The following is a 27,738-nucleotide window of genomic DNA, read 5'->3' as shown; positions in this document are numbered from 1 at the left end:
TTCGTCATATGTTCGGGCGTTTTCGCGCTATATTTGTGTTCTAAAAATATCTACATTAATTAAAATAACCTATATAGTTTATTAATGGCACGGTGGCGTAGTGGTAAGCTCTCCGACGGCTTCCACGCACGTTACCATAGGTTCGAATTCAGCTGAGATCAATTTTATGAATTCGATGTACTGTAATTGTATCGATATTGCTTTTATTTTTACAATAGTTCACATTTTTGAAGTATTTATTTTATGATTTAATTTTTATCGTGTACTGACACCAACTGCTTGAATTGACCGTTGAATAAACGAACGCTTGTCCAGTGTTGTTCAAAGATTTAAGTCGACATTTTGAAGAACGGTTTACTGACATGTACGTAGGAGAATGTTAATTACTTGTGTATTTCTTTCGATAAAGGAATACGCGTGACAATTTCATACGCCTTTTAAGTTTACTGATAAAATAAAAAATGGTATGTTCAGACAGAAGTCTCGAACTCACAACCCCGGGATTGGGTAGCTGAAGTTTTGTCCGCACAGCTATATCAGCACATGCAAGCTTCGGGCGCCGGAAATTATTTACGGAAACATACGAAATATTCAATACCCGCCACACAGTGTCTCACAATAATGAAAAAAAAAAACCACACATAACTTCCTTGTTGGATAAAACCACGTCCTTGAAGCATAATTATGTACATAGATAAAATTTCAGACATAAAGTCTTTGTAAAAAATAACATAGTGTAAATAATATGCATAACCTTAGTCAGTTTTAAACTATTTATTGAAAATATGTTTATCTGTCGCAGTTGTTTGATCACGTGACACACAACTGTTTTATTGATATATTTTTAGCAGATTCAGTGATGCGCTGAGCCAAAGTTATTACCATATACGGTATTTTCTCTATCGCAAAACAGCAAAGCGCGCGGTTCATATGCATACTAATAGAGGTCAACCACGCGGATTATAGTAGCAAATTTCTGTTCACCAGTTTAGTTGATACGAAAAAGCCAGGAGGGTTGGAATTTTAAATTTTAAAAGGAAATCACACCAAACTAATAAAATGGCTGATGAAGATGTTGCTGCTTTGGTTGTAGACAATGGATCCGGTATGTGCAAGGCTGGATTTGCCGGCGACGACGCCCCTAGAGCCGTATTTCCATCTATTGTTGGCCGACCCAGACATCAGGTTAGTTTTTTTTTCTCACTTGCAAAACTTTTTTTCATCCTACATTGTTAGATTTTCAGTTTTATCTTTTTGGCTATACCGTCTGTCTGCGATCGTACTGTATTACTGTTTTTGTTTCATATTTGTATCAAATTTAACGAGACACATAACCTACTTATGATCTTTCCGAACTTAATATTACTAATTTGTTGAGGCAAAAAAAAAAGAAGAACAAACGAGCTCTATTCAATTTCCTCATGAAAACAGGGCGTTGGCTCCTCCTCATATGTCCTTTGCCGTAGATGGACTGGGCTCGGGTCCGATTCTGGCTGGGTTGTAACAATAGCGAGTACATTGTACATGTAGGAATTTTTACAATCGCAAAAGTCATAACTCAAGATACCGACTGTAGCTTTTCCTTTGATAGAATTATTGGAAATTGTTTTTTGTCGTGCCAACAAATGAATCATCAATGCCGAATCGATTAAAAAGAGTAAACAGGCTGATAGTGATAGCTGAATATCAAATTACTGCTCTTTTGTGTTTGCACTGGTGCCTTTCCTTCAATTGTGAAGAACATGTCTGTGCTGTTACAAAATTAAGGTTAACTACTGGAAAACTAACAGAACGTGCATGAGTCACGCCCTTTAAATAATGTTTTATTATGCAAGCAAAAATAGTTGTTATTGTTATAGTTTCTAGTTTGGTTTCATTTTTTTTTATATTCTCCCACTTCGATGAAGAAATTTAATTTAAAAAAAAATCAAAATAACACAGTATGTCATTTTGAGATATTATCATTTTTAAACATTTGCCCTTTGTGACATAGTACACGAGGAGAGAATGTTGAGCTTCTATCCAATGAATTACAAATCTAGGCCGGTAGATTTATAGTTAAAGCATGCCTGAAGTAACACTGATGTTACAAAAAAAATCTGCATTATCGCCAATTAGAAAACATGTCAGCATTTTGTTCATTCAACTTGAACCATTTCCAAATGCACAGTCACGATTATTGCCGTATTTACTCTGAAAAAGGCACAGCACCTCGCTAGTATAAACTGAAACGTAATATTAGCGGATTTGTTTCATTTATACAAACTACTATTATTCGCTGTTATAGAAAAGATACTATTTTTGGACAAGCAAGCGTATACATATCTATTTCATGAAATTAAAAAAAAAAGAACTTTCTGTATTTGTTGGGGTTAATAGTCGCACCGACACCGACTTTTCCGGATTTGACGCTGGAGGAAAACCTTAGGTGACCCTCCCAGCATTATTTCATCACGTGCGGGCAAATTTGTAGAACCAGCCAGCTGAATGGCTTCCTCGCATGAAGAATGCCAAACCGAAAGCGTGGTTTCGAACCAACATCGATGAGGGGCAATTGGTCCAAAGCAAGCCACCTTAAAAACTGGGCTACGGAGGTCCATAAAAAGTGACACCAATTTATGTATTGTTATGCCCAAAATAAAACAAGCCGTTGTAGCATTAGGGATTGTCTTGTACATTTCAAAGGCCGTTACTTGATAAGGCTGCTCGCTTAGTTCAAAAGGGACAGTTCAGATCTATGGATCGCGGGAGAGAGCTCGATCCCCGGGTGAGACGTATGTTCTCCGTGGCGATTGATAAAAGACAATGTGTCTGTAATCATTCATTCTTCACATCTGATTCATGTGGGGAAGTTGGCAGTTACTTATGGAATATAGGTTAGTACTGGTACAGAATCCAGGAACACTTATTTGGTTAACTATCTGACGTTACATTACTGATATACTACTAAAACCGGCACGAAAACTCAAAACAAACTAAAATGAGCCGCGCCATGTGAATACCAACATAATGCGTTGCGACCAGCATGGATTCAGACAAGCATGCGCATCCGCGCAGTCTGGTCAGGATCCATGCTGGACGCAAACGCACTATGTTGGTTTTCTCATGGCGCGGCTCAAATACTTGATGAAAAGGATAAGCGTCATTAACATATTTGATATGTTTACTCTTAACAAACATTCTTTTGCTACTTGTCTAGACAAGGATTTACATCCGATCCCGCGTGATTTCGTTAAAACATGACCCGTCATTAAGCTATGCATAATACAGTATCATTACTTACGAAGTTCAAGCTCGGACAAATAACTCCATCAATAACCACTGAGTCAGCGAATAGTTCATATAATGCAATTTCTATTACGGTAAAACTATTAGTCTTCATTTTCTATTTTTGGATGCATTTAACTAAATTAATATAAACTCGATACAGTGTACTTAAGTTTGCGTAAATTGTATATTTTCAGGGTGTGATGGTTGGTATGGGACAGAAGGACAGCTATGTCGGTGACGAGGCCCAGAGCAAGAGAGGTATCCTAACGTTGAAATACCCAATCGAACACGGTATTGTCACTAACTGGGATGATATGGAGAAAATCTGGCATCACACGTTCTACAATGAACTCCGTGTTGCCCCAGAGGAACATCCCGTACTTCTCACAGAGGCCCCGCTCAACCCCAAGGCCAACAGAGAAAAGATGACCCAAATCATGTTTGAAACCTTCAACAGCCCAGCCATGTACGTCGCCATTCAGGCTGTACTGTCACTGTACGCTTCCGGTCGGACCACAGGTATTGTGATGGACTCTGGTGACGGTGTTTCACACACAGTACCGATCTATGAAGGTTACGCCCTTCCTCATGCTATTTTGAGATTGGATCTCGCCGGTAGAGATCTCACTGACTATCTTATGAAGATCCTTACAGAGCGTGGTTATTCTTTCACCACTACTGCTGAAAGAGAAATTGTAAGAGACATTAAAGAAAAATTATGCTATGTTGCTCTAGACTTTGAACAAGAAATGCAGACCGCTGCCTCGTCAAGCTCACTGGAGAAAAGCTATGAACTTCCTGACGGTCAGGTCATCACCATTGGTAACGAGCGTTTCCGTTGCCCAGAAGCCATGTTCCAACCATCTTTCCTTGGTATGGAATCCGCAGGTCTCCATGAAACAACATACAACAGTATCATGAAGTGTGACGTCGACATTCGTAAAGATTTGTACGCGAACACCGTGTTGTCCGGCGGTTCCACAATGTACCCAGGTATTGCTGATCGTATGCAGAAGGAAATCACAGCTCTTGCTCCACCAACCATGAAAATCAAGATCATTGCTCCACCAGAAAGAAAATACTCTGTATGGATTGGTGGATCTATCCTGGCTTCACTGTCCACCTTCCAACAGATGTGGATCAGTAAGCAAGAATATGACGAATCTGGACCCTCCATCGTACACAGAAAATGTTTCTAGGTTAACGATTATTTCAATTATCCAAATAACTCTCTAACTAGTGCAATTTCCTCGTGCGTACCAGTTGTTACATATATTTTGATACGCATATTTTACTATTTGCTACAAATAAATTAATACATTTTGTACTGTCAGATGTTTCGTTCATTCTTAGCTGGCCGGTACGAAAGTCACTAGATCAGTAGCGAAATCCCCATGACAACATCTTGTTGAAGATTGTCTGAAAGTTGATATGTTTTCTATAAGGAATATAGAAAAGTCTTGTGTGTCCAACTATTCCCATGCAATTAGCTTGATTTGCATCAAACTTTAACAGATGAACAAGTTTGATGTGCAGATGCCACAGAGACCATCGAACAATATCACGAAAGCTCCACAAATGACTATTTAATAATATTCAATGCACTTTTCAAAAATCATAGAAATACCCATTGATCTCTTATCTAAAAAAGTGTTATTTTTTTAGCTCACCTGTCACGAAGTGACAAGGTGAGCTATTGTGACCGCTTGATGTACGTCGTCCGTCAACAATAAAAAAATCTTGAAAACCACTGGGCAGAATTACACCAAACTTCACAGGAATGATCCTTGGGTGGCCCCCTTTCAAAATTGTTTAAAGAATTGAATTCCATGCAGAACTCTGGTTGCCATGGCAACCGAAAGGAAAAACTTTAAAAATCTTCTTGACCAAAACCACAGGGCCTAGGGCTTTGATTCTTGGTGTGTAGCATCATCTAGTGGTCCTCAACCAAAATTGTTCAAATTATCCCCCTAGGGTCAAATATGGCCCCGCCCCGGGGGTCACGTGGTTTATATAAAACTTTGAAAATCTTTTGTACAAAACGACATGGCCTAGGGCTTTGATATTTGGTATGTAGCATCATCTAGTGGTCCTCTACCAAGATTGTTCAAATTATCCCCCTAGGGTCAAATATGGCCCCGCCCCGGGGGTCACATGGTTTATATAGACTTATATAGGGAAAACTTTGAAAATCTTCTTGTACAAAACCACATGGCCTAGGGCTTTGATATTTGGTATGTAGCATCATCTAGTGGTCCTCTACCAAGATTGTTTAAATTATCCCCCTAGAATGAAATATGGCCCCGCCCCGGGGGTCCCAAGTTTTACATAGACTTATATAGGAAAAAAAGTTTAAAAATCTTCTTGTCTGAAAACACAACTCTTAGACCTTTGATATTTGGTTTGTAGCATTGTCTTATGGTCCTCAACCAAAACTGTTCAAATTGTACCCCTTGGGTGAAAAGAGGCCCTGCACTGGGGGTCCCAAGTTTTATATAGACTTTTATAGGAAAAAGCTTTAAAAATCTTCTTGTCTGAAACCATACGACCTAGACTTTTGATATTTGGTGTGATGCATTGTCTAGTAGTCCTCTACCAAATCTGTTCAAATTATGCCCCTTGGATTAAAAGAGGCCCCGCACTGGGGTCACTTAGTTATTATGTGAGTTATATAGGAAAAATACTTAAAAATCATCTGATCCTATTTCCAAGACTGTTTAATTATAATTACCTGATGACCCCAAGTAATATGGTGTCACTTGACTGTGACCTTGACCTACTTCCTTGTTTTTTTAAGATACAGCCTTGAAATTTTGACGACATACACAGTTTTGCACACAAATCGTAAAACTAAATTTTATTGACCATGAATGTGACCTACTGACTTTCTTAATATTTTATCATCAGTTTGATATTTAAAATATGTAGCTCATATTACTCAGGTGAGCGATCCAGGGTCATCATGACCCTCTTGTTTATTTCTGGATAAGATATCAGATCTTCCTTTATGGTCATCTGGCCGAATTTTAGACCAGGCAGGGTCGTAGCTGGTCCAAACACCATATATTAGTGGTCAGAGGGACTTGAAACGGTATATACAAAGAATTTAGTTTGCATTTCACTATCGAGACAGAGTCAAAACTCGTTAAACTTCCGTCTCCTTTGCCTGTTCCCTTGCAAGTCCCTAATCTCACCCTATCCCATATTGATTAAAATAACATTTCAATTCGTTGATGTAAGACAGCAGAATAGTATCCTATTTTCTTCAAACATGCGAAAAACGACTACTGAAAGACTCGAAGGTAAAATAAGGTACTATGCTGTTGGCATATGAGTGATCTAAGACTCCCATACTCCTCGTATGGAAGACCGGTGCGGCATTTTTTTTGCCACATGCTGAATACCAAAAATGCTATTTACTAAATGTTTAGTGTTAAATATTGACTGTCAAATGACAATTGCGAAATGTGAAACAATAAATGCAAAATGCTTACTGCTAAATGCTTATTCAACTAAAGAGCCGAATATTTCAGTGCATGAAATTCATCCTTTCAAGTAGACATTGGCATTTGTTACATAACTTTGTCTCTATTATAAAAATAGTAAAAAGTTTCAGTCCCGCATTCCCTTGGCCGATAGAACATGTTAATGCTTCAAATCAGATTGGTTGATCAATATATGTTTTTAAGGCGATTAAAAGTGACTTTAATGAAGAAATGATTTATAGCAAAAGATTTAACACTATTTATGCACGATGGGTGGTTATTGGTCGGGCGTAATAATTTCACGAGGGCGCAGCCCTCGTGAAATTATAAATTTGTACGACGTATTACCACCCGAGTGTATAAATAGTGATAAAACACGGTTGTGCTATAAATTATTTCGATTCTAATATGCCCTTAATCTAAAATATAGAAGCGCTCTTTCTTGCACACCAGACGGGGATTTCCGGTATTTTTACCGGTGCTGGAAAAATCCATCTTACACCCAAGGGGGTAAGATGACTCTCGTGCTTTAAATGATGTATTACGAACTACATATATGTAGAAGATTTATGTAGTTATTTATATTTTATTTCGAAAAACGGAATAAAAATCCAACACCTTGACAGTTCCTCTTTGTTCCTGATAGTATATTTCTCGATTCAAAACACGTTATTTTATCAAAAATTCATAACGTTACGCTGGAACTGATAAAACAAAACCGGAACTAAACATTGTTATTTGTCTTTGAAACGTCATGACGTTTTTCCTGTTTAAGGACGTTGATTTCCCGCGCTTTGTTTAAATACGCTGCTGTAAGAAATAGTTCTAAAAAGGAAGCCGTTCGACTGATTTTATTTTTATTATTATATCTTGATATCGGTATGCAAGAAAAAGATTCTGTCACTGGTTATAGGTGCAGATGGTAATATCCGGCTCTCGGGTAACTGTTTAGGCGGTAACTCGGTAGGATATCCGGCTCTCGGGTAACTGTTTAGGCGGTAACTTGGTAGGAACCGAGTTACCGCCTAAACAGTTACCCGAGAGCCGGATATTCCCATCTGCACCTATAACCAGTGACAGAATCTTATATTCTTCTTCGAAACAAAAACATTGACGTCATCGCACGTTAACGTGACGTCATTATAGCGTAAGAGTGTTTAAACAGAGACAGGCATATTAAAATAGGCCTAAATTAGAAGTTAAAGAATTTGACGATTAGTTTTTATCATTTGGCAATAAGGATTAGTTATTTCACATTTAGCATTAAATATATGGCATAAAGCATATGGTATTTAACGATAGGTGTTTGGCATTTAGTATCACATATTCGTTCAGAATTTGACAGCAATTACAAGCATGGCGCACCGACCTTCCATAAGACTCAATATAACTTTTACTGAGTCATTTCCGCATCAAACAGCAAACAAACGACTTGTTTAAATACTAAATTTCAGTGTTTTTTTACGCGTGACATTATTTGGGTAGAAATTTGAGTTCGTATGACTTTTTAGTTAGGCCGATTAAAAACAAACAAACATGTGAACCAAGACTTTTATAGGGAGTTTAAATGATAATTCATATATCTGACATTTCTCATGTGCATAGAGATAACTCTACAAAACACATCTCAATGAAACGTCACTTATCATAGTATAATGAAAATGTATGTATGGAATAGCGTACCTTTTTAGAAATTATTATTCTTGCTTACAAATTGCTTGTGTGGCATTATTTTAGATTTGTTGCCAATACATTTGCTAGCCGGTTATGTCAGGACACGGGGTTTTCTACCTATTTAGAGTACATGTACTTCAAAACTACCGTGTACGAGATCCTGGATTTAATCTTAAGTTTCCTGGAAGCCCGGTGTTTTACCGTCAAAGTGGCATAATTGTTCAAATGTTTATGAGGCGACATTTAGGAAGTTTATGAAAATAACTTTCCTTATTTTGTGAAGCCGCTTTGATTTGATTTTAAGGGGAACGAAGATCTAGTTGTTTAAGTGTTTTCCGCAGGTCACCAACTCGAGCTCTGCTTCGAGTAACGACCGTATCTCATATGACAATAGTACAGCTCTTTCTTTACAATGCATGTTGACTTGAGCTCAGATGAACTAGTATATATTAAGTGAATCTATGTACTGATACAAAGGTGTTGGAAGGAGCTAGATCTTATGCATAGACTTGCTCCCGTCCCCGTGTTTGTTCCGTACATGAAATTTCATTATAAACCATTCTAAACAGAGGTAACTCTGGAGAAGGATAAAACCGTGCTATAAAAGCGGATTAATTTTTCGAAATGATTAACTGAAATGTAACGTAATGTTTATGAAAATTCAACAACGCGTACAATTTTACTTTTAAAGCCCTGCTCCGCGGCTATTCAAATTCTTTTGTGTGTATGCAACCCATGATTACAAAAGGTAACAGTTAACGGCCACGTGCCACACTTTAGCACGCAAAACCACAGGTATTTTACACTGGCACCAGATCAGAAAGAAAATGCCTCCGTACGTGTTATACCCTACCCCTAGGTATTCTATAAGAACCATGGTCATGAACGGGAAAGTGCACTAATCCGTTTCAATCGTACATTTCTCAACTTAAACGCGCAGTTCGGTGAATGGGTACCTAGTATATTGAACAAGCGATAATTTATCTTCCATCGTGCACCAGTCACATTGTCTCAATATTCCATATTGCTGAGATTATAAACATATTTTATGCTTTTGTCAACGTTACAGAAAAAACTTGCTTGAACTTCCCTAATGAACATCCGGTCTAGAGGTCACGGCAGTGCGCACATGTTTGGCGAAACGTAAACAAACACAAACAGATTTTTCAAAAATCACAATTTTACACTAAAACTCGAAATGATGAATGAAATTCATCTTGTATATGATCTTTAATTTGAAATCGTACATTGGTCTGCATCTGTTCAGTATATTTTATTCATTTTGCACATTTTGCTGCATTTTCACATTTTAGCGAACACGTGTAGTAAAATGACGATTGACATACATTTTTACAACAGCCAATCAGAATCGTTTTATAATCTAGAACGGAACTTCACCAGGGAAGTTCAAGCAGGTTTTTTGTGTAATGTTGAAATTACTATAAACTACGCGTTGTTTTTCTAAGATAAAATGTATTGAAAAAATGTGACCGGTACACAATGGAAGATAAATTACCACTTGTTTGATATCCATAGTACATATTTACCCCACTGCGTGTTTAAGGTATGAAATGCGCGATTGAAACGGGTTAGTATATTTTTCCGTTCACGACCATGGTTCTTATAGAATACCTAGGGGTAGGGTATAACACGTACGGAGGCATTTTCTTTCTGATCTGGTGCCAGTGGTATTTTATATAGAATTTTATATAAAATAGACTCTTTTTGACAGGCGTCATTGTTCATTTTCATGCTTTTTCAGTGACAATTCAAGGTTAAAAGGTAGGACGGGAGCAGGGCTTTAAACCTTTTATAAGGTTACCATAAATTAAAAAGAAAAACACCGAAATCTTTTCTTTATATGCGAATGTGGTGTAGTTATATAATATGCCCATTGGCGCTGTTTACTCCAACTTTAAATGCATGATGCTTTTTGAAATACATACTTCTTTTTTTTTCAATGGCTCATTCGGACCCAGATTTTCACCTAAAAGTGTGCAGGATATCTCCGATCACTTTGAATCTGATAATAGTCCATCACATTAAAAGTGAAAAAGTAGAGAGAAAAATGACTGACACGTTACACGATGATTTGCGTATAGTAATGTGCTTGGCCTTCCTCATTTACAACCTATTTATTCAACGCATGTTTACTGTCCTTCGCAGTCTATTGAATTTATTTGTTTGATCACGTGAAACAAATCTGTACAATATTTATAGCAAGTTCAGTGTTGCGGTGAGCCAGAGGTATTACCATATATGGTATGCCTAGCGGAAACAGTTGTTGTTGTTTGGTTTTTTTATGCCCCTGAAGGGAGGCATATAGTTTTTGAACCGTCTGTCGGTCTGTCAGTCTGTCAGTCTGTCCGCAATTTTCGTGTCCGGTCCATATCTTTGTCATCGATTGATGGATTTTCAAATAACTTGGCATGAATGTGTACCACAGTAAGACGACGTGTCGCGCGCAAGACCCAGGTCCGTAGCTCAAAGGTCAAGGTCACACTTAGACATTAAAGGAGAGTGCATTGATGGGCGTGTCCGGTCCATATCTTTGTCATCGATGGATGGATTTTCAAATAACTTGGCATGAATGTTTACCACAGTAAGACGGCGTGTCGCGCGCAAGACCCAGGTCCGTAGCTCAAAGGTCAAGGTCACACTTAGACATTAAAGGATAGTGCATTGATGGGCGTGTCCGGTCCATATCTTTGTCATCGATGGATGGATTTTCAAATAACTTGGCATGAATGTGTACCACAGTAAGACGACGTGTCGCGCGTAAGACCCAGGTCCGTAGCTCAAAGGTCAAGGTCACACTTAGACATTAAAGGATAGTGCATTGATGGGCGTGTCCGGTCCATATCTTTGTCAACCATGGATGGATTTTCAAATAACTTGGCATGAATGTGTACCACAGTAAGACGACGTGTCGTGCGCAAGACCCAGGTCCGTAGCTCAAAGGTCAAGGTCACACTTAGACGTTAAAGGTCATTTTTCATGATAGTGCATTGATGGGCGTGTCCGGTCCATATCTTTGTCATTCATGCATGGATTTTAAAATAACTACGCATGAATGTGTGGCACAGTAAGACGACGTGTCGCGCGCAAAAACCAGCTCCGTAGGTCAAAGGTCCTAAACTCTAACATCGGCCATAACTACTCATTCAAAGTGCCATCGGGGGCATATGTCATCCTATGGAGACAGCTCTTGTTTAGCTATGTACGCGGGTCATATGCATACTAATAGAGGTCAACCACGTGGATTATGAGCTTCCGTTTGCTAGACAGTAAGTGTTGTTGATACGAAGAAGTTAGGAGGGTTGGAAATTTTAATTCTAACAAGGAAGTCACATTAAACTAATAAAATGGCTGATGAAGATGTTGCTGCTTTGGTCATAGACAATGGATCCGGTATGTGCAAAGCTGGGTTTGCCGGCGACGACGCACCAAGAGCCGTATTTCCATCTATTGTTGGTCGACCCAGACACCAGGTGAGTTTTCTTACTTACAAAAGTTTCTTTCATTAACTTCTTTCAAAGATAATGCTAATATTTGACCTCGGTTACAAAGGTTTCAATCACTCAATCTTTTTTCAATATCGCATGACTTTGCCTATTTTCGTTTTGTTTTTGTATCAAACTTAGTAAGAAAACATTAGCTAAAACTGAATGTTTCTAATTTTCTACTGCAAAAACGAGCTCTAGAACAGGGCATTGGCTTCCCATAGACTATAAGCTTAACAAAGCTTCAAATACCGCCAATATCATTTTGTTAATTATAATACAGTTTTGAAATTTCTCACTAATGCAGCAAAATATATTATTATAAACATACTAGTACTAAAATTTCAACAGCATGGAATGACGCTATGATAATTTCTTTATCTTTGGAATAACTTACTTTTATGTTTGTCCATATATCAGTAAAATAGAGATAGAGCCTAAAATTTTCAATAATAGAAATACATTAAATAAAGTCTAGAAATTGATTTCCAAGTCCTTGAAATAAATAAAAATGACTTCACAAATGTGAAATTTGTCATAGTTCTGTTAATATCAATAACAGAAGTATAAATATTTTATTTAAAGTTGTGATCCGCAAAGAATGACAACTCTTGCCTTGGGCTAGAACTTATAAGCAGAGATATCTATTAGTTTACTTCCCTTGTAATTACACAATTGAGTGGAAAATAAAAACGGTCTGAGACACAATATGATTTTTTTTATCATACTTTTTTGCACAACACAAACACTTAGGATTTATTCATATGTGTTTGATTTACCCCCCAAAGCCTGCTTCCTATGATTTTGTCAACTTACCTATGGTAAAAAATAACTTTTAACAAGCCGATTATAAAATGAAATACCAGTAAGTATTTTAAAGTGCAGATAATACAGTTTTGCATGTATCAAAATGTCACAATAGAAGCACTTTTGTAATACAGAACACGGTCAGATCAGAACATATACTTGTATAAATGTGAGAGAAATTACATTGGCATTTAAAAAAATATATAGAAAAAAAAAATACAGAGGGCGAGTAAGCATGATTAGTATGATATTAAACTTGGACCAATTTTGCATGCTCAGTTTGGGTATTTTAGCCGCACCAGGTGTAACAATTCATGCAAAATAAGAAAATTTTAAGAATCGCCTATTCAGTAATAATTAGTAGCTTTTTAGCTCGACTATTCAATTCAATAGGTAGAGCTATTGGACTCTCTCATGCGTCGGCGTCCGCGTCCTGATTTGGTTAAGTTTTTGAATGTAAGTTGGCGTCATTGTAACCACTTATGGGAATGGATTGAAACTTCGCACTCTTATTCACTGTGATAATCTTACTTTCATTGCACAGGTTTCTTAACTCTTCTTTGCTTCTTTACAAAATTATGCTACTTTTTCGACTTAGAAAATTTTGGTTAAGTTTTTGAATGTAAGCTAGTATCTCAGTACCCACTAATGGGAATGGATTGAAACTTCACACACTTGTTCACTGTCATGGTTTGACATGCAGTGCTCAGGTTCCATAACTCTACTTTGCACTTTTATAAAATTATGCCCTTTTTTTGACTTAGCAATTTTTGTTTAAGTTATTGTATGTAAGCTGGTATCTCAGCACCCACGAATGGATTGAAACTTCACACACTTGTTCACTGCCATGATCTGACATGTAATACACAGGTTACATAACTCTACTTTGCTTTTTTTTAACAAAATTATCCTCCTTTTGACTTAACAATTTTTGGTTTAGTTTTTGTCTGTAAGCTGTGTTGAACTGTAATGTTCACACAAACAAATTCGTCACACGTGTGAAAATTTCGGACGAATTCCTAACGCATTGCATGAAAAATACGTACGAATATGTCACAAGTACGTATTGTGAAATTTTCGAGCTCCATTTTTAACCACCTCTTAGTACCAATATTTTCACAAATATGTCATACATGTGTGAGGAATTTGTACGAATTTTTAGCTCACCTGTCACAAAGTGACAAGGTGAGCTTTTGTGATCGCGCAGTGTCCGTCGTCCGTCCGTGCGTCCGTCCGTAAATTTTTGCTTGTGACCACTCTAAAGGTCACATTTTTCATGGGATCTTAATGAAAGTTGGTCAGAATGTTCATCTTGATGATATCTAGGTCAAGTTCGAAACTGGGTCACGTGCCGTCAAAAACTAGATCAGTAGGTCTAAAAATAGAAAAACCTTGTGACCACTCTAGAGGTCACATTTTTCATGGGATCTTCATGAAAGTTAGTCAGAATGTTCATCTTGATGATATCTAGGTCAAGTTTGAAACTGGGTCACGTGCGGTCAAAAACTAGGTCAGTAGGTCTAAAAATAGAAAAACCTTGTGACCACTCTAGAGGTCACATTTTTCATGGGATCTTTACGAAAATTGGTCAGAATGTTTATCTTGATGATATCTAGGTCAAGTTCGAAACTGGGTCACGTGCCGTCAAAAACTAGGTCAGTAGGTCTAAAAATAGAAAAACCTTGTGACCTCTCTAGAGGCCATATATTTCACAAGATCTTCATGAAAATTGGTCAGAACGTTCACCTTGATGATATCTAGGCCAAGTTCGAAACTCGGTCACGTGCCTTCAAAAACTAGGTCAGTAGGTCAAATAATAGAAAAACCTTGTGACCTCTCTAAAGGCCATATTTTTCATGGGATCTGTATGAAAGTTTGTCTGAATGTTCATCTTAATGATGTCTAGGTCAAGTTCAAAATTGGGTCACGTGCTGTCAAAAACTAGGTCAGTAGGTCTAAAAATAGAAAAACCTTGTGACCTCTCTAGAGGCCATATATTTCATGACATCTTCATGAAAATTGGTCAGAACGTTCATCTTGATTATATCTAGGTCAAGTTTGAAAGTGGGTCACATGCCATCAAAAACTAGGTCAGTAGGTCAAATAATAGAAAAACCTTGTGACCACTCTAGAGGCCATATTTTTCATGGGATCTGTATGAAAGTTAATCTGAATGTTCATCTTGATGATATCTAGGTCAGATTCGAAAGTGGGTCACGTGCCATCAAAAACTAGGTCAGTAGGTCAAATAATAGAAAAACCTTGTGACCTCTCTAAAGGCCATATTTTTCATGGGATCTGTATGAAAATTGGTCTGAATGTTTATCTTTTTGATATCTAGATCAAGTTCGAAACAGGGTCATGTGCGGTCAAAAACTAGGTCAGAAGGTCTAAAAATAGAAAAACCTTGTGACCTCTCTAGAGGCCATACTTGTGAATGGATCTCCATAAAAGTTGGTCAGAACGTTCACCTTGATGATATCTAGGTTAAGTTTGAAACTGGGTCACGTGTCATAAAAAACTAGGTCAATAGGTCAAATAATAAAAAACCTTGTGACCTCTCTAGAGGCCATACTTTTCATGGGATCTGTATGAAAGTTGGTCTGAATGTTCATCTTGTGATATCTAGGTCAAGTTTGAAACTGAGTCAACTGCGGTCAAAAACTAGGTCAGTAGGTCTAAAATTATTAAAGTCTTTTGACCTCTCTAGAGGCCATATTTTTCAACGGATCTTCATGAAAATTGATCTGAATGTTCACCTTGATGATATCTAGGTCAGTTTCGAAACTGGGTCATGTGCGGTCAAAAACTAGGCCAGTAGGTATAAAAATAGAAAAACCTTGTGACCTCTCTAGAGGCCATATTTTTTCATGAGATCTTCATGAAAATTAGTGAGAATGTTCACCATGATGATATCTAGGTAAAGTTCAAAACAGGGTCGCGTACCTTCGAAAACTAGGTCAATAGGTCAAATAATAGAAAAACCTAGAGACCATATTTTTCAATGGATCTTCATGAAAATTGGTCAGAATTTTTATCTTGATAATATCTAGGTCAAGTTCAAAACTGGGTCACATGAGCTCAAAAACTAGGTCACTATGTCAAATAATAGAAAAACGACGTCATACTCAAAACTGGGTCATGTGGGAAGAGGTGAGCGATTCAGGACCATCATGGTCCTCTTGTTCACACATGTGACGAATTCGTGTGTGAAAATTACGGTTCAACAGAGGGTATCTGTGAAGTAAGAAGAATACCTGAATAGCAGAAAAACTCAAGCAGACGAGCAGAATAACTCCAGCAGAATAGCAGAACGACAACTTCCAAGGGCATATTTCGGGGTAGAGGGGTCAAGGTCCAAAGTGAACAACTTGGCAAGAAAATATTTTTGCGGGGCGGGGGATGGGGGTGGGGGCGAATTTTTTTTTGGCGGTGGGGTGGGTGTCAACGTACATCAATACACTTTATATTTAAGAAAATGTCCCAAAGTGCAATGTGACTTGACCTTTAAGGTATGTGTACAGTTTTTGAATATGACACATCGTGATGTTATGGCGAATATTTATGCTCATGTGATTTTAAAATTCCATCATGAATGACAAAGTCACAGGCCGTTCACTATATTTACATAGTGAAAATCCACAAAACTTTTTTTAAGCTAAAAAGTGCACTCTGGCTTTTTCCGTTGACTACGGACCTGGGTCTAACAACATTTTTATGTTAGACCTACCGTCCAGTAGGCCCCGAAGGGTTCCCAAAGGCGGAATTCGCAAAATCGGGATGTTTCGGTATGTCTTCGCGATGTTCTGGAACCCCTCCGTGTCTTTCTGAAAACCAATCCGGCACTTCGGGGCCAAGTCAGTATCGATCAAACGTCGGCATCTAAATTTTAAAAGTTTTTAATTCCCCGCCACGAGTGGTGGTTATAGGAATGGTCTCGGTCATTCCGTCCGTCCTTCCGTCCTTCTGTCTGTCCGTAACACTTTCGTGTCCGCTCCATATCTCCTAAACCCCTTGAAGGATTTTCATGAAACTTGGGTCAAAAGATCACCTCATCAAGGCAATGTGCAGAACTCATGAGTCAGCCTTGTCGGCTCAATGTCATGGTCACAACTCAAGGTCAAAGATTTTAACCTTCCATTTTGTATCCACTCTATATCTCCTAAACCCCTTGAAGGAATTTTATAAAAACTAATCATCACCTCATCAAGACAATGTATATAATCTATGAGTCAGCCATGCCAGCTCAAGGTCAAGGTCACAACTTAGTGTCAAAGGTTTGAGCCTTCCATTTTGTGTCCGCTCTGTATCTCCTAAACCCCTTAAAGGATTTTCATCAAACTTGAGTCTAATGATCACCTCATCAAGACAATATGTAGAATCTATGAGTCAGTCTTGCCAGCTCAAGAACAAGGTCACAACTAAGAGTCAAAAGTTTTAGCCTTCCATTTTGTGTCCGCTCTATATATTCTAATCCCCTTGAAGTATTCATATGAAACCTTGGTCAAATGATCACCTATCCAAGACGATGCGCAGAACTCAAGTCAGCCATGCCGGCTCAAGGTCAAGGTCACAACTCAAGGTCAAAGGGTTTGGCATTTCATTTCGTGTCCGCACTATATCTCCTTAACCCCTTGAAGGAATTTATAAAACAGGTCAAATGATCACCTAATCAAGACGATGTGCAGAACTTATGAGTCAGCCATGCCGGCTCAAGGTCAAGGTCACAACTTACGGTCAAAGGTTTGAGCCTTCCGTTTTGTGTCCACTCTTTATCTCCTAAATCCCATGAAGGATTTCAATCAAACTTGTGTCAAATGATCACTTCATCAATAATTTATGACTCAGCAATGTCAACTCAAGGTCAAGGTCACAACTCAAGGTCAAAGGTTTGAGCTCTGTATCTCCTAAACCCCTTGAACGATTTTCATAAAACTTGAGTCAAGTGATCACCTTATCGAGACAATGTGCAGTCAGCAATGTCAGTTCAAGGTCAAGGTCTCAGCTCAAGGTCAAATGTTTACCCTTTCACTATCCATAACAGTGGCGCGGGATTTAGCTGTCTTTCAGTCTGTCTTGTAAAATTTGGACGCCGAATGTTTTATTAAGGACGGCTTCGGGATCTTCGGCGAACCACCGGCAGCCATTCGGGATGTTCGGAAACCCTTTACCATTTACTCGGCATCTTCGGAAAGCCTTCTGCAATGCTTTGCAATCATTTAGCCATCCTGAGTGGTCTTTTCGAGGTATGGGTAGGTGACTTACCTCACAGGTTTTTCTCAAGGGAGATCAGTTTAAGACAGAGTGAGGATACAAGGGAATCTGGGCACCAGGCCCTAGCTCTTCTACGAATAGACTCCTTTGTTCCATAACGAGCCGTATGTATAGCATCGATACACAAGGGCTTTCTTTCCTTGGAAAGACCAGTACTTAGCCCCAATGTGTGAAGTCACCAGCCCCTGCTGAGGCTCGAACCCGGGATCCTTAGCTCCTAAGTCGTGCGCTCTACCACTGAGCTATAATAACAAGATAGTTTCGGCATTATTTAAACTCCGTCCCTCAAATCGGCAACATTTCAACATTCTATCGGCAACGATCCGGCAACTCTTCAGCATGTTCTGAAATGTTACCGCAGCCTTTCCGCATGACCGGGAAACATTCGGGAGCCAATTCTGGAGTTGTCGGCATTCTTCCGCGTAATCTGGTTCCCTGTCCAATATTGGTTCCCATTCAAAATGGCTTCCAATTATTGGATCAGGTAACCACTAAGCAAAATAGCCAAAATTGTGGCTAACAGACTACGTCGTATAATAATATCTGAACAAAGCTAATTCCGTAATCAAAATACATACCAGTCAAGCACCTGAATAGCTCGGCCAATGAGATAGTGTCCTACATTTTACCAACCAATGAAATCGTATCCTTGTTTCCAAGGTAAATAAAGAATGACATATCGACAACAACAACATGAAAACTTTTTGCCTCGATTCATTCGGAAAAATTTGAATTTCTATGACGAAAGTACTTCATTTCGTTGTATTTTATGCATGATCATCAGAGAAAAACACAACTTATGCCTCAAGTAATAATGTCTTTGTTCAACAAATGAAGAAAAGCTGAAACTACCGGAAAATGCTGCCCAAAAAGGGACACCTGCACTTTCATGCTTTACCGGTACGCACATTTAATAAATACACCCCATTTTTGCCTACTGCCCCCACAGCCCCTTTTTTCTTCTTTCTTTAATGAATAAATTATTGTTACAATTTATTTAAATGATTGTAACGAGCACGTCCTGCCTTTTAAAATCCTAGCAGTAAAGTGCATTCTAGCCCCCACCCCACCCACCACCCAAAAAAAACATAGGCATACCAGTGACACATGTTGACTCTTGTCAGTCTTGAATTTTGCCCAATAAAATTTATTATACAAGATATTTACAAGTCTTGTCTTTTCAAAATAAGTTCATTGATAAATTTATGTGCAAAGTCAAAGCTTGTCAGGTTGTTCATGCATAAAACAGTCTCCCAACATTTATATATAATCATCATAAATTATATTTGCCAAAATGTGACAAAACCCTTATTTCTTTTCATTTACGCCTGCAATAAATCCCCTCCCCAGTCTCCTTCAAAACAAAACCAGAGACTTGCAGTTATAACTTGTCTTCAATACAGAATGACCATTCACTTGAAAATGCATATTTTGCATAAAATGCCAATTAAATGTTCATGTACTATTAAATCACTCTCAACTAGAATCACTAGTCATGATCAAATACACCCATAACTTATATTTTGTGTGTCATGCATCCTCACTACAGGAATGTGCATGTCACATGAAGGCTGAAGACTGACAATTTTCAATGGAATGCAGTTTATCATAATGTGATACCTGCTATAAGGGCCACATTCAGTATTTTGGTTTATGAAGTTGCAAAGTTCTTGAGGATTCCAAGCATATGACCGCTTGGAACATTGTGTAAGCATACCTGAAATGGTGCAAACTGACTTACATTTGAGGCAGTTTGAGCATGAGTTTTTTTTTACAAAATGTCACAAGTAAATTTTCTATATAAGCAACTTGACTAAGGTGATGGCTTTTTGCTTTGACAGTCGGAAATAATAAAGAGTAATGTAAATAAAGTTCTGTGAGTGATTCAATGAAGCCAGCTGAACTGTTGTCTAAAATGATTGATGTATTAATTTTAGGCTGTCAAAAATCAATGTTTTTTGTATTTTGGCCCCTTTCAGATCAGCCCATGCTTCCCCCAATAAACATCACAGTGAGATGTACACTTACAGCACAGCTATAACTACTGAACAAATTTTGCAGTCTTGACTATCACTTCAAAGAGTATTTTTCTTTTATATTTTTTTTATTCATTTAATAATTATGACTTGGCCATATCTAAAAGATTTAATAAAACTCTCTCTAGACAGAATGTAAGTCAAAATGTGAAAGTAAAAAAAAAATGTTTTTGTTTATTTACAGTTATTTTCATTTCAGTTACCTATAATACATCTATATAGGTACTTTTAAACTATCTATCACACATATTTGGTACTTGTACATTTTTAAGATAAAGAAAAGCAACAATAATTTAATTAAGGTACATAATGCAATGAGGACAGTCACATTTCATGGTGTGAGATCCCTTAATTGTTATAAAAATGTATTGAGACAATAATGTACATTTTGGTGATTAGTATGCAAGTATATGACCTTGAATTTATCATGTCCTGTATATTAGTCTTTCATATTGTCCTTGTACCAACACATTATTGTGTGGGAAATTTAGAGAAAACCTGTTATGTTTTATGGTTATCTATATTATTTCTCAGAGTGTATACCAAAACAAAATTGTACAAAAATACACAATTAATGACAAAAAAACCCACAATGTTTTGTAAATTGGAAGTCCAAAGAAATATTTCTCATATACAAAGGCTTAGACCTCACATATAAGTTGATTACCTTTTTGTGAAATTTGGAGACTTAGTGTTATTTCAAATCAGGAATTTTTAATGCTATTTACTCTGGAAAAAATGTTTTTATAAAAATTAACTAAAACTATCTGTTTGAGATTTTTCTGTATGAATAAATAGCACTTTTGGGTAAAATTTACTTTTATGTTGCTGTGCTGAACCATGATATACAAGAAAGAAGGACATGTCAGGAAAGGACAAACAGCAAAGTATGGGCTTAAAGTAGTATAATTTTCTGAGTAATTGTAAAAAGTCTTTTATACCTATTCAATAAAAAATGGGGAAAACTGGATTTCTGTGAAACCAGGTCTCTTCCTACATTCTTACAATTGTGGAGTGTGGAGTGTAGCAGGCATTTTTTTTCAAACTGGAAAATATATAATTTTTGAAAACATTTTGGCACAATAACCTTTAAATTTCACTCAGAGTATATAAACTGTTCACATAAGTAACAGATTGGTCAACACATTCTGGTGTTCTCCAATGAAAAACTTGCATTTGGCCAATCTCATTTAAGAAACATGTTTAAAATGAAAAATAGGCATATTCTTATACAACTGGCATCAGTTCCAAGAAATCATAGAAAATCCAAAATAATTTTTATGTCTCAGCCGCAAAAAAAGAAAAAAAAACTATTCCACTATTTTCCATATACTACATACTCTTATGCATTCCTAAGTTTCCTCAATTATGAATCTTCAAAAATTACTTTGCCTGCAGTGCATATAAATTAAAACCAAAATGACTTATAAAGAGAAAATAAAATGTTTTTTTTTTTAATAATAAAAATTATAAAAAAATATAGTTTGTTTGCAGTGATCTGATATAGATGCTTTTCCCCCATTTCTGCCAACACAGACATGACAAAAATACAGACAAAGAAAATTCGAGCTGTCAATATTTAGGTTTATAATGAATAAATTATTACATTCTACAGAAATAAGTAAATAGTTAATACAATTTTTTCTGTATGCCAGGGCTTCCTGCTAGGATTTGAACCTAGAATTCTTACAGAAGTTAGTGTGTTTCCTTACACTACAAGAAGTAACCCCATAGCAACACAGACATTTTAGAGCATCCTAACACTTTCATTTATATATAATTTATAAAAGTGCAATTAGTTCCCAAATCTGCAATAACAGATGATAACTGAAAAGACATATACAAAACGGCAACCTATATTATATATGTGACGGTGATACTTGTAAATATTTCAACGAAACAAAATTAAATACATCATGAACTGTTGTGATATGTGCTGATAAATTAGCAACACTTGGTAGTATGTACATGTAAAAATAGCAAAATGAACCGCGCCATGAGAAAACCAACATAGTGTGTTTGCGACCAGCATCCGTGCAGTCTGGTCAGAATCCATGCTGTTCGCTTTCAACGCCTCTTGCAATTAGAGAAACCGTTAGTGAACAGCATGGATTCATGCTGGTTGCAAAATCACTATTTTGGTTAGATCTATACATAGATCTCTGAATTCGGCTACCTCTGTCGGGCCTCAGTCAGATAAAATACATGCAATCAGCTGTTAAGATGGCATAGAATCTATGAATATATTTTGGTCTTCTCAATCTCATGGTGCAGCTCAAATGAAAGTGAATTTTGTTGTTGTTGAATCTATAAGTGTCAAAATTAAAAATATGTTTCATATCTATAAACAAAATGATGCGGTAACCGGATCCCTTGACCCTACCGGTCTGGGTATGTTATAATTTACTGGTAACTGCTATTGGGAAAAGCTGAAGTAAGATATCATCAAAATTGCCTCTTTCCATTTGTTATTAAATAATCTATACATTTGTATGAAAAACAAATATCTACAGTATGAGGCGTTAGACTTGAACTTAGATTATTAATTAAATGATTAAATCAATTAATTGGGGTCGAACTGTCAAAACAAGAGCGAGTTGACTGGTGGCGAATCGGCAGTATGCCATCATTTACGCGTATTTTTAAGACCTTCGTCTACTTAACATTAAACAAACAATGAAGAACAGTAAATCTATAACATTTAAATGAAATGGGATTTGTAACTGCCTGTATTGATTTGAAACAAATCTACATTTCGTCAGAAAATAAAATCTCTCGGTAGCTTACCTCGCAGCCGCCGCCATATTTGTTTACCAAAATCCCATCAGCCAATCAGGCTACAGAAGTCGCTGGAGGTTACCTGTCGTACTTTTTGAAGTTCGCAGGGGACCAGTCTATCTTCCGCGTCGCATTCGGCTACTTCGGATAAGTTTCGCCGTTTATACCACGGTTCATATGCCACTCCTCGAATACCTGCCGAACAAGCCCGATGGCAAGGCTCCGCGCATTTTATTGATTAATGATCTCGAAAGGCTCCCGAAACTAGCAAAATTTTATCGGCAATTCTTCCGCAAAGCATCGGGCTGTAAGTGGTTGGCAGGTCTTATTGATAATATTCTTGCCAAGTAATTCTATAATCCCACTATGCATGGCAAAGTAATGCCCTAGACACCAACAACACCATCACTATCCTTATATAGTAAAAATCAACAAAGTTCAAAGTACACTGTGCTCTTGACCTTTATGCTATGAACCTGGGTCATGCACACTACAAAATGCCATGATGTGGTCAAAACTTGTGCCATGTTATTTGCAAAACGATCCGTGAATCATGAAGTAATTGACCGGACACGAAATGCGACGGGCAGAAGGGGATTTCTGGTATCTTTACCGGTGCTGGAAAAATCCATCTTACACCCTGGGGGGTGTAAGATGACTCTCGTGCTGTAAATGACGTATGACGAACTACATATATGTAGAAGATTTATGCAGTAATTTATATTTTATTTCGAAAAACGGAATAAAAATCCAATACCTTGACGATTCCTCTTTGTTCCTGATAATATATTTCTCGATTCAAATCACGTTATTTTATCAAAAATTCATAACGTTACGCTGTAACTGATAAAACAAAACCGGAACTAAACATTGTTGTTTGTTTTGAAGCGTCATGACGTCTTTCCTGTTTACGGACGTTGGTTTCCCGCGCTTTGTTTAAATACACTGCCATAAGAAATAGTTCTAAAAAGAAAGCCGTTCCATTGATTTTATTTTTATTAATATTTCTTGAAATCGGTATGCAAGAAAAAGATTCTGTCACTGGTTATAGGCGCAGATGGAAATATCCGGCTCTCGGGTAACTGTTTAGGCGGTAACTCGGCTGGGAGCCTCGTTACCGCCTAAACAGTTACCCTCGAGGCCGGATATTCCCATCTGCACCTACATCCAGTGAAAGAATCTTATAATCTGTCGCAGTTACAGTCAAATGTAGTGCACTGTACCTAGGAAGTTAGTGAAAAATCAGCGTCGTTTTCAGAAAATAAAATCGGCTGTTATAGTACACTATCATTCTGATGCGGATTTGAACAATTTATAGTGCTTGTAATTTATAATAGTAATGAAAAACTTGTCTTTTATAAAGACGAAATATACAGAGGGGATGATTTTACAGAAGCATACATTTTAAATAAGGTGATTATATGCTGAAATTGTCCAGTTGTGGCTTCGTGTCGGTTATTTGTTTTATAATGACACGCCTTCTAAAACAATCGAACTCCTACGCAGTGATCTCCCTTGCCGCTACGCTCTCATGTAGTGAACCCTGTTACTATAGGTAGTGAGTTTCTTTCTTTATCTATATAAACCGCCATTTTGTTTTTTGTGGAGTCAATTTTTGAAAAATCGATATTCTATGTAGCAGACGATTACCTAACAATAGGGAGCCGCACCCCGAGGTGAGTCATCGAGAAACAATACGTGTTAAAAGTTTTTAATTCCCCGCCACGAGTGGTGGTTATAGGTTTGGACACGCTCATGGAGAACAATAGAGCTCCTTTATTATAAACGATAGGGCGGATCCTATTTCAAGGATCCGCGCCCAACTTCACTTTATATTGCTACTATCTATGCAATTTAACCCCAAAATTAAAAAAAAAAACTTGGGCAATAATGAGTCAGATGGGCAAGTCTGGATCCATAAAAAAGGTGATTTAGGTTCAGTTTTAACGTTCTGGGTATTTAACATTTTTGGTAAGCCCAAGTGGTGTACATTTCGAAAATCTGATTCCAAGCCGGAAATGACATCATCAAAATTCAAAGTCATTGTAGAGACTTGAGACCGGCATCATTGGAAAGGTCTTGTTGAGTAGATTCGGAAAATATATACTTTTATGAGTCTATCACGTATTATAGCTAGATATCACTAGTTCAAGACGTCAATGGCGTCCACGCGCACGTTGCGACAACAGTTTGACGTCATTTTGGCGGAAAAAATTAATGCGCGTCAGAATGATTTACTTATTACATTTTCGGAGAAATTCTTTTCGCATTTTTCCTTTCTTTCGTTACAGAACGATAATTTAGACATAAATTAATTATTTGATAGTGGGTGTGTAATAAAAAGGTTATCAACTTTGTTTGTGGATATATGCACTCGTTCTTTCGCGGATACTATTGCGCTCCTAAAATCGCGCAATATTACCGCTGCAGAACACGTGCATAATTATATCTACACGTAAAGTTAATAACCTATAATTATGTTTTTTTTTCTTCTTCTTCTTTAATGCAAGCTGTACTTTCATAGTTCTGCACCTTTCATTCCTTGTATTATCTCCACAATTTTAATACAGCTTTGACCGGGAAGTGCATTAATTCTTGCTATTTATTATATGTTGAGCAAAAGCAGCTCCAGTGGTTATTACTTTGTTTTATCTTAGGATCATCAGGTAATCATTATTAAACAGTCTACGAAATATGATCTGATAATTTTTGAAGTATATTTTCCTATATAACTCGTATAACAAGTGAACCCCTGGGCGAGTGCTCTTTTCACCCCAGGGGCAAAATTCGAACAATCTTGTTAAAAATCAACTACGTAATGATATATATATATCTAATGTCAAAGGCCTAGGACTTGAACTTTCAGACAACGAAGATCATTTAATTTTTTTCCTATATATGTTTTTGTAAAACTTGGAACAACCTGGGTGGGGCCTGTTTAAAACTAAGGGGCATAATTTGAATAATCTTGGTAGAGGACCACTAGGCAATGCAACATACCAAATATCAAAGCCTAGGCCTTCCAGTTTCAGACAAGAAGCTTTTTAAACTTTTCCCTACATATGTAAATATATGGACCGCAAGGGCAGGGCCTCTTTTCACCCCAGGGTAATAATTTGAACAATCTTGTTAGAGGACCATAAGGCAATGCTACATACAAAATAGCAAAGGCTTAGGTCTTGTGGTTTGAGACAAGAACGTTTCTAAAGTTTTTTTTTCCTATAGACACAAGTCTATATAAACTATGTGACTCGGACCCTAATCTTTTTTTCAGATGCACAGCTGAAGTAAACTAAGATCTAATTCTTAATGTGCTTAAACTATTTATTTTCAGGGTGTGATGGTTGGCATGGGACAAAAAGACAGCTATGTCGGTGACGAGGCTCAGAGCAAGAGAGGTATCCTAACATTGAAATACCCAATCGAACACGGTATTGTCACCAACTGGGACGATATGGAGAAAATCTGGCATCACACTTTCTATAATGAACTCCGTGTTGCCCCAGAAGAACATCCCGTACTTCTCACAGAGGCCCCGCTCAACCCGAAGGCCAACAGAGAAAAGATGACCCAAATCATGTTCGAAACATTCAACAGCCCGGCCATGTACGTCGCCATTCAGGCTGTACTGTCACTGTATGCTTCCGGTCGAACCACAGGTATTGTGATGGACTCTGGTGACGGTGTTTCGCACACAGTACCGATCTATGAAGGTTACGCCCTTCCTCATGCTATTATGAGATTGGATCTCGCCGGTAGAGATCTCACCGACTATCTTATGAAGATCCTTACAGAGCGTGGCTATTCTTTCACCACCACTGCTGAAAGAGAAATTGTAAGAGATATTAAAGAAAAATTGTGCTATGTTGCCCTAGACTTTGAACAAGAAATGGCGACTGCTGCTTCATCCAGCTCACTAGAGAAAAGCTATGAACTTCCTGACGGTCAGGTCATCACCATTGGCAACGAGCGTTTCCGTTGTCCAGAGGCCATGTTCCAGCCATCTTTCCTTGGTATGGAATCCGCAGGTATTCATGAAACAACGTACAACAGTATCATGAAGTGTGACGTCGACATTCGTAAAGATTTGTACGCGAACACCGTGTTGTCCGGCGGTTCCACAATGTTCCCCGGTATTGCTGATCGTATGCAGAGGGAAATCACAGCCCTTGCTCCCTCAACAATGAAAATCAAGATCATTGCTCCACCAGAGAGAAAATACTCTGTATGGATCGGTGGCTCTATTCTGGCTTCATTGTCCACCTTTCAACAGATGTGGATCAGTAAACAAGAATATGATGAATCTGGACCCTCAATCGTACATAGAAAGTGTTTCTAGATCAACAATGATTTGAACTGTCCAAATTAATCTCTAGTGCAATATCTTTTTCAAGTTGTTACACATATTTTGATACGCATACATTACTGTTTGATAAATGAATGAGACCAAAATTGCTTTATGTTAAAAGTTGACAACATTATATAACTCCTAACGAAACGACCATATACCCGTGAAGTTTAAGCTGTAAAGCTATGCATGAAAACGTACTTATATGTTATCAATAATTCTCGCTTAGTTTTATATGTGCCGGATAAATAAGTAATCTCAATTTCTAGTACTTTTTCCTAATATTTATAAATAAATGATGAATTTCCTGGAATTTTCCCTTCTTGTCATCCCGTTTTATCTTCGTACATGGAGGCTGTCATATGTACTTGAACCAGCCAAACGCGCAGTAGTGAGCCATATCAAGTATTTTGATCAATCAAAATGGCCAATAGACAACTTTTGCTTCTTTGATTTTAAATGCTTCAATTTGCATAATAAATTACTTCTGGACAACATTTTGACTATAGCAACCACTTTTGTCATCCTGTATAACTTCCTTGTGTACTTCATGGTCTGTTCCT

At 37.5% G+C, this 27,738-nt stretch overlaps 1 protein-coding gene across 1 annotated transcript; it reads left to right on the top strand.

The window, feature by feature from the left end:
• The first annotated feature begins 972 nt into the window (after nt 1–972).
• Nucleotides 973–27,488, top strand: LOC123524373 (actin, cytoplasmic-like). The gene is made up of 3 exons (XM_045302520.2): nt 973–1,185; nt 3,465–4,206; nt 26,427–27,488. The coding sequence occupies exons 1-3, from the start codon at nt 1,060–1,062 to the stop codon at nt 27,164–27,166; spliced, it is 1,608 nt and encodes a 535-aa protein (XP_045158455.2). The 5' UTR covers nt 973–1,059; the 3' UTR covers nt 27,167–27,488.
• The last annotated feature ends 250 nt before the right edge of the window (nt 27,489–27,738 follow it).

Source organism: Mercenaria mercenaria, chromosome 3 (genome assembly GCF_021730395.1).
Source record: "Mercenaria mercenaria strain notata chromosome 3, MADL_Memer_1, whole genome shotgun sequence".
NCBI classification, from domain to species: Eukaryota; Metazoa; Mollusca; class Bivalvia; order Venerida; family Veneridae; genus Mercenaria; species Mercenaria mercenaria.
The sequence above is the reverse complement of the archived record's forward strand: the minus strand, read 5'-3'. Positions and strand labels throughout refer to the sequence as shown.

Excerpts from the sequence above, each read along its gene's own strand:
- LOC123524373 (XM_045302520.2), top strand. The coding sequence starts at position 1,060 with ATGGCTGATGAAGATGTTGCTGCTTTGGTTGTAGACAATGGATCCGGT. Across the intron at positions 1,186-3,464 it reads TTGGCCGACCCAGACATCAG|GGTGTGATGGTTGGTATGGG; the intron begins GTTAGTTTTTTT and ends GTATATTTTCAG. Across the intron at positions 4,207-26,426 it reads CATGAAGTGTGACGTCGACA|CGGCCATGTACGTCGCCATT; the intron begins TTCGTAAAGATT and ends CATTCAACAGCC.